General features: G+C 40.3%; 1 protein-coding gene across 2 annotated transcripts; it reads right to left on the reverse strand.

Moving 5' to 3' along the window:
• Window positions 1-5: 5 nt before the first annotated feature.
• LOC138183025 (phosphatidylinositol-glycan biosynthesis class X protein) lies at window positions 6-1,828 on the reverse strand. Of its 2 annotated transcripts, none has more exons than XM_069119541.1 (4): window positions 1,395-1,828; window positions 818-944; window positions 433-744; window positions 6-340 (listed from the first exon to the last, which is right to left on the reverse strand). In XM_069119541.1, the coding sequence occupies exons 1-4, from the start codon at window positions 1,526-1,528 to the stop codon at window positions 188-190; spliced, it is 726 nt and encodes a 241-aa protein (XP_068975642.1). In that variant the 5' UTR covers window positions 1,529-1,828; the 3' UTR covers window positions 6-187. The 2 variants fall into 2 exon arrangements, with proteins under 2 accessions (XP_068975642.1, XP_068975643.1); XM_069119542.1 differs by having other exon boundaries at window positions 433-729; window positions 1,395-1,826.
• Between the last annotated feature and the right edge of the window lie 5,497 nt (window positions 1,829-7,325).

Raw genomic sequence — 7,325 nt, forward strand, 5'->3', positions numbered from 1 at the left:
GATTGCAGAGTGCATTATTATTTTATTTGCAAGTGTATGCGAAAAATATTTTAAAATGTGAGTGCTGTGTGTACATGAATATTTATGTGTATTATATTTAATATTTATTACAAAATTATATATATATACATATATATATAATGATGATTAATGATTATATTATGCAAACAAGTTTATTTAAAACATGTTACTGGGTTTTAAAATGTTGTTCTGACATAGATTTCCAAATTGTTTGTATAAGACATAGTGTACATAAAATAGTTACTGAAAATGTGATAGAAGTTACTACAAGTGACATAGTTGTTTCACCAACTGGTATTGTCCATACGTTTTCCTTATCCTGCAAAATGGATGCAAAAAGTAAAACATTTCTATTTATAAAGATAAAGATAAAATAACTTTATTACTTAAATAACAAAGTTTATTTTTTACCATGATATATGGAATCTCTCTCCATTTAGGTACAATCTCCACGCATGGAGAACACAAATCAAGTTTAGAAACTCTATAATCCTTAATTCTTTTTTTACAACCTAATAATAGCGTTGGGTTTGGTAAAGTAATGTTCATATATTTATTACTATCGTTGGCATGTTGATAACGTTGATGTATTGGAACTTTTAAAGCACATCCTGCACGAATCAAACTCGAGCAAATGGTTACAGTTTGTATCTGTGCTTCCTCAGCAAATAACTCAATGTCAGCCTCTCCATTAACACATACTGTACTCTGAAATTGTGAAATCTGATTTGTATATATGTGAATTAAGATAATTTCAATATATATATTTTCTTTAATTGTATTTCTATCAACTTACAATTCCAAGTCTTCTTAAATTAGTCAATTCATTAACATTAGCATATAAAGCAGATGGAAGTTGTAAATAAATGGCTACGTAACATTCTTCTATAAATTGATCGACATGTACTTGATATATTAAATCTCTGTAAATAGAATTTTTCATGAAAAATAAAACAAAATGTTTTAATGATTTTGATAAATCTTTGTTATTTCAGTCTGTGTTATCCAAACATTTTACCAAAATAAATATATATATATATATTTAATAAATGGGACATTTGATTCATATTATATAAACATATATATATTATACATATAATTATTATTAAATAAAATAACAGTATATATGGAGCTAGCTATAGTAGAACAATTAGGATTAAAATTCTTAATTTCTATATTTGTACGTGATAAAAAATAATGGTTTCTATTATGTAAAAAAACTTACAGAAATTATCTATGTTTTTATCTTATGAATAGTACATAATGATACATAATTTGCTTTTTGAATAAAATTATCAACGTATAATCAAATTTCACCCGTTTAGATTGGATAATAGACTTCTTTTTGCCTTACTGTGATACCATGGTCTAACCTATGAAATCCGGTTCCTTGCACTTTTAATGAAACACGAGCATCTAATTTATCACAACTTACTATAATTTTCAAAATAAGTACGTAAAATAAACAAATTTGTATAAAAGATTGTTTAACGAAACTTGATATCATTTTTTAAATGTCTATAATTACATCTTTTTAATTATGAATTTTTTTCTGTACTTTCATGAAAGGTGAATAGGTATCCCTGGTTTGTCATTTATGTGGCTCATTTATAGGGCTCTCGACAGTTAATTCTAATGATTCAATAACTCTTATAACACAATAAATACTTTATTTATTATAACGAGAAACTTAAATTATTTGTTTAACACTTTAACGCTAAACCGAACTTTACAACAGATTTTGATCAAACTTTATGTGCTTGACACGTTTTAACACTTTAAATTCTCGTCTCTAACTTGTGAACTGGCGTAGGCATGTGGCTCCCTCTAGCGTGAATATCTTGTATGATAATAGGATACATTCTAGCGCTGCAAATTTAACTGTACAGTAGCGTAGCCAAGCCAAACGAACTAAAGTTATTTAACAAATTTATTGATTAAATGTCAAAATTATTTATCAGTAATAACTGTGATCACTTTCAAATTTCGTATTTACTTTCGTTACCATGGGAAGGAACATTGCCAAGGCAGCGATGGTTACTCTGCGGCCCAAAATGTAGAATCATTAGAACCGTCACGCTGAGCTGAGAGTTTAAGTAAATTTCATAACGGTGCAAATCTTTAATAAAGTATTCAATCTATTAGTTTTAAATATAAATTGTTGTTCAAGTTAATTTGTTGTGTATTTCTTCATTTAAACATCGAATTAGTTTTTTCGAATTCTTTGAAGTTGTTACGCAAACAAAGTTCTTCAGCACTCCACGTGCCGAATTCCCCAAAATATTAGAAAGGCCACGCAACACTATTTACAAAAAGAATTATGTTGATAACAAAATAGAATAATTGAAATGTATGTGCAATGTGATAAAGTAACAAATAGCAAAGTATGAATATAACAAGATGTCATCATTGATAATATTGGTAACTAGTTTTCTTTTTCGGGATAAAGCAGGAAGCTTCTTTAATTTGAAGTTGGTGCGGTGTATCTCGTGGCTCGCAATCTCGTGCATTCGTTCTCTTCTAATGAACACCTAAGTCTGCTTATCAGAATCGTTTTTAGAAGTTCTTCAGATCACTGAAGAATCTTCCTTAGGTTTAAGATCTTAATCCTCAATTGATATTGACAGCTACAATGGTTTGAATGGAGTTATATAATTCTAGAATACTCCGTTCTTATTTATACTCTACTAAATAGGCAAAACAAGTACACCAATACACCCACTCCACGATTCTCACACAACACTCGGGCGCAAAGCACTAGAGAGGATGTCCCAGGACGCCTCCAACATCCGAGCTTAACATATAATATGCACACTCTAAATTACGTACCATTTTCCTGAAATCGACTGACGAAGGCTAGTTGACCATTGCGCAAAACGTGATGAAAGAAGTCTAAAGAAATTATATTGTTAAAATAAATGCAAGTAAACTTGGAATTATAACTTTAATTGACAGCAATATTAACAGCGTGGATACACTTAATTGTGTAGATGATATTGTCACAAATTGTGATTATATTGATATATAAATTAAATTAATATATGTCTGAACATTTTTAATATTTTGAGTTGTAGCGAATGAGAAAAACGGCGCAATACCACTGTCTAACCACACACAGACACACACATAATGTGGAAAATACGTCGTGCACTATTGTCAGTCGCTGAGAAATTTTTGAATTAATTATTCTCGATCAGCTAAGCTCAAGTGCATTGGTCCCTTATCGCCGTATGTTTATAAATCGACACATGAAATGTATACGCAAAAGTCGGCACAAACTTATGGGATGACCAATACTTTATTTCAGATTATAGTAGTTCTACTTTATTGATTTCATTAATCATTGAAAGTTTAATATTACAAAAAAAATTGCATTAATTGGAAAAGGACCAAGACTCAGGCAGCAACGGACGCAACCTTTTATCGTATGCCAGTCTTAACTTCGGGCCAATGGGCCAGCACCATTGTCTTACTGCGTACAACGTAGCCTGTGTTCCGGAATGTAGGTTGATTTTATGTTCGTGTTTTCTGTTTCGGTATTTCAATTTGCGGTGTTAGTGTCCATGTCGGCCAGCCTTCCGACTGTTAAAACCATTCATCCCGCAGGGAGGACTTGCTTATGTAAGTCTATGGGGGCTGGCAAACTCACGTTCCCGCAGCCAGGGAGGACCGTCGGGACAAGCGTCCCGCTTACGTGAGTCCTCTATGTACACCGCAGGGAAGGTTGCCGGGAGTGTAAGGCGCTTAAGTGCGGTTACACTCTCTCTACGTGGCCTTGGGTAGTAGCGCACCCACGATTCTGATGCCAAGGATGGGACCGTCGGGATAAGTTCCCGGGTACAAAAGTATCTTTAGGCCCCCGCTTACGTGAGTCCCATCTGGAACTGCCGAGCACGGTTAGCAGGTCGCCGGTCGGCAGTGACGTGGCCGTACATCCACACGATAGCCCACCAATGACTTAGAATGGCACCATGGGGGTCGAGTGTTAGCCCGGAGGGAGTAGCGACCCCTCTGCTCGGCCAATTATGGGTTTGGACTCGTGGTGGCAGTGGTTGATGGCCAAGATGCTGGCAAGAGGGCCGATTTAAGGGGCGTGGCTCGCCCCAAATGGCCTTCGGCGGGTGAGCAGCGTCCCACCTGCTCCGGAATCGTCCTGAGTGAGACGGTAGGGCTTAGAATGTGGCCCGTTCGACCTGAGACGAGCGACGGCCCCTGCAGACTTAGCTAATCGAGGTAGCAAGGCACTGGGTGCCTTGCGCGCTGGTTGGGCATAATCCCAACCCCTATGGCCCTAGGGGTGTCCGGGTACTGTATGAGCAATTTGCCGAAGAAAGAACCCGTTACCAAAGAACGACTACTTGTTAAAGCCATTCAGGACCGTGCTACCAAATGGACGGACGCAGTAACTCTTCGGGCGTTCGACCTCGTGATATTAGATCCGCGGGGTTATCGTTAGTGGGAACATGGTGCCAATCGCGGATACTGGTCTTCGTTTTAATCTCGGATACTCGGTTGGCGACAAATGTTTTGAGCGTGTGAGGCGAGGTGTTTATCCAATGGAGCACGATGGTAGAATCCGCCCAATAAACGGATCGAGTAAGGTAGTTCAATAAGGCTTGCTGTATTCCCAAGATCAGGGACGTGAGAAGCAGTGTTCCGCTCAGCTCAAGCCGAGGAATAGTCTGGGATTTGAGCGAGGCTACCTTTGATTTCGCTGTTAGAAACTGTGTCCGGACAAGCCAGTCAGGGTTAATGGTTCGGAGATAAACGCAGGCTCCGTAAGCCTTTTCGCTGGCATCACAGAAGCCGCGTATTTCGATCTCCGTTGCGGACTCGATTATTACTTTGCGTTGGAACCTGATGTTATTTAGTAGTAGTAACTGGGCATAGTATCTGCCCTATTCTGAATGTAAATTTACCGGAAGTGATTCATCTCAATCGACCTTCAATGACCAAACTCGTTGGAGCAGTATTTTGGCCTGAACGGTCACCGACGCGAGTGATCATAGCAGGTTCTAGATTTGGTGGGTCTGATCTCGACTGAGTAAAGGATGGAATCGACAGAGAAATTCCAAAATACACCAAGGGTTTTTAAATTTTGCGAATCACCCAGATGTTGTTGGTGGTTTGTTTCCTCTTCGGAGAGACCTTGTAATATTTCCTTGTCGTTTGATGTCCATTTCCGTATGTTTAAACCTGCTAGTTTAAGTACCTCGGCGAGTTCTGTTCTCAGTGTAAGGGCTTCGTTCTTCGTCTCAGCTCCTGTGAGGGCATCGTCGACGTAGAAATTCCGCTGCAGGACCTGCGCTGCGCGCGGAAACCGATGTCCCTTGTCCTCCGCCAGTTACTTGAGGCACCGAATGGCTAGACACGGGGCTATGGATAAACCGAACGTTACGGTGTTGAATTGGTACGTTTCGGTTTCCTCACCCGTGCTGCACCATAAGATTTTTTAATACTTTCTGCCTTCTGGTCGCACGCGGAATTGCCGATACATCTTTTCAATGTGAAGTGTTGATGAGAGCGGAATCTAAGGAGTATGTAAAACAAGTCTTTCTGTAACTTGAGCTCTGTATAAAGCGTATCATTTAGAGAAACTCCGGTGGTGCTTGTTGCCGACCCGTCGAACGCGACACAGAGTTTGGTGGTTTATCTCGATGCCTTCATTACGCCGTGATGTGGTAGATAGTATCCGTTATCGTCGGAGTGGTTGGTGATGACCCTCGTCATATGTCCCAACTCTAGGTATTCTTGTAATACCGTTTGATATTCTGATTCGAAGCGCTTGTCGCGTTGGAATCGGCGGTTGAGAGAGGCGTGTCGTTTCATCGCAAGCGCTTTAGAGAAACAAGCGACTGAAGCTGGTCGTTGAATGGGAGAGCGATGATGTATCGTCCTTCTCTGGTGCGTCGGATGTGGGCTCGGAAGAATTCATCGCATCATCGATCTGCGTTTGAAATATGTTTAATCGGCGGTTCTTCGTCGATTTCCCAAAACCGCGCGAGGTCCACTTGTAGAGCCACCGTGGATGCGTAAAATGTGTTTGTCGCGGTTTGGGAAATTGGGCTCCTTCCAATGACCCATCCGAATCGCGCTTTTTGCAGACGCAGTTCGGGCTTGTCCGGCCGCGTTAAATTGATTTGTCCGGCACACATCGATGCAAGTGTTGATCCCGAGCTCAATAAGACACCGATCGGGGCTGGTAAGTGGAATCGTGGATCGGCTAATCGAAGATTCCTGGGTATGTTAAGCGTCGAGCGATCGATGAGTTGAGTTGGGATTGAGGTCGATATGGTCGGGATAATGGGGAACGTCAATGTGCGTTCGTAAGTACTGTCAATGGAAGTGAGCGTGGCCGTAATGTAGCGTTTAGAAATCGTCGTTAAGGTGTCGGGGCTCCAATTGGGACTGAAATTTCCTTTACCTTATTCCGAGTGATTTTGCCAGTTTTTCGGTTATGAAGTTCATGATAGATCCGATGTTGAGCAGCCCTCGAGAACGGATTGGTTCTTGTTTATCGTGCAAAATGCTGATCTGAGCCGTGATTACCAGATCGTTGTGTAATGAGACGGATGCTAATGGGTTAATATATTCGATCGTCATTGGAATCGTCGATTGTCGGCGTCACTGTGTGTTTGTCGATGGCTAGAGGATGGGCTTGGAGACGAATTCGTTCGTGGTGTCCCTGATCTGTGGTTTGTTGTGGATTTGCGATGACGAGTAGGTGATGAGTAGGGTTGCGAAGAGGGTGTCGCGGATCGACTGCTTGACGGAGAGGAGCTTCGACTGGATGTGACAGAAAGAGGTTGTGTTTAGTGGTGTTTGGTCTTATGCAGCATCGTGTGATGCCATTCTCGGCACGTACAACATGATTCGACGTGACAATCTCGCACTGAGTGCCCTTTCCTCAGGCAATTGATGCATAGGGATGTCCTTTCAACGTCTTTAAGGCGCTCGACAAAAGGTTTGGCCTTGAAACTGTCACATTTGCAAATGGTGTATGGTTCGCGGCAGGTCGGACATGTCGACAGAGCGTGTCCTCTTGTCGTTGTGACTATGAAGGCCGATATGGAGCTGAGTGCTAGTCTCTCAAGGAAATCCTGTAGTTGAGTGTACTGAGGCACTTCCTTGCTAGGTAACGTGAGATCCCACTGCTTAATGATATTTGGTGGTAATTTCAAAAGGATGAAGCTGATAAACATGGCGTTTGTATTGGTATAGGACTCTCTTAAATTATTCAATGAATGGAGATTTTGTTTGACCGTATTGATTAAATGCCTCAAGGCAGTTGGAGATTCTTCAGT

The sequence above is a fragment of the Bombus flavifrons genome, chromosome 9 (genome assembly GCF_040668555.2).
Source record: "Bombus flavifrons isolate JBK064 chromosome 9, iyBomFlav1_principal, whole genome shotgun sequence".
Lineage (NCBI taxonomy): Eukaryota > Metazoa > Arthropoda > Insecta > Hymenoptera > Apidae > Bombus > Bombus flavifrons.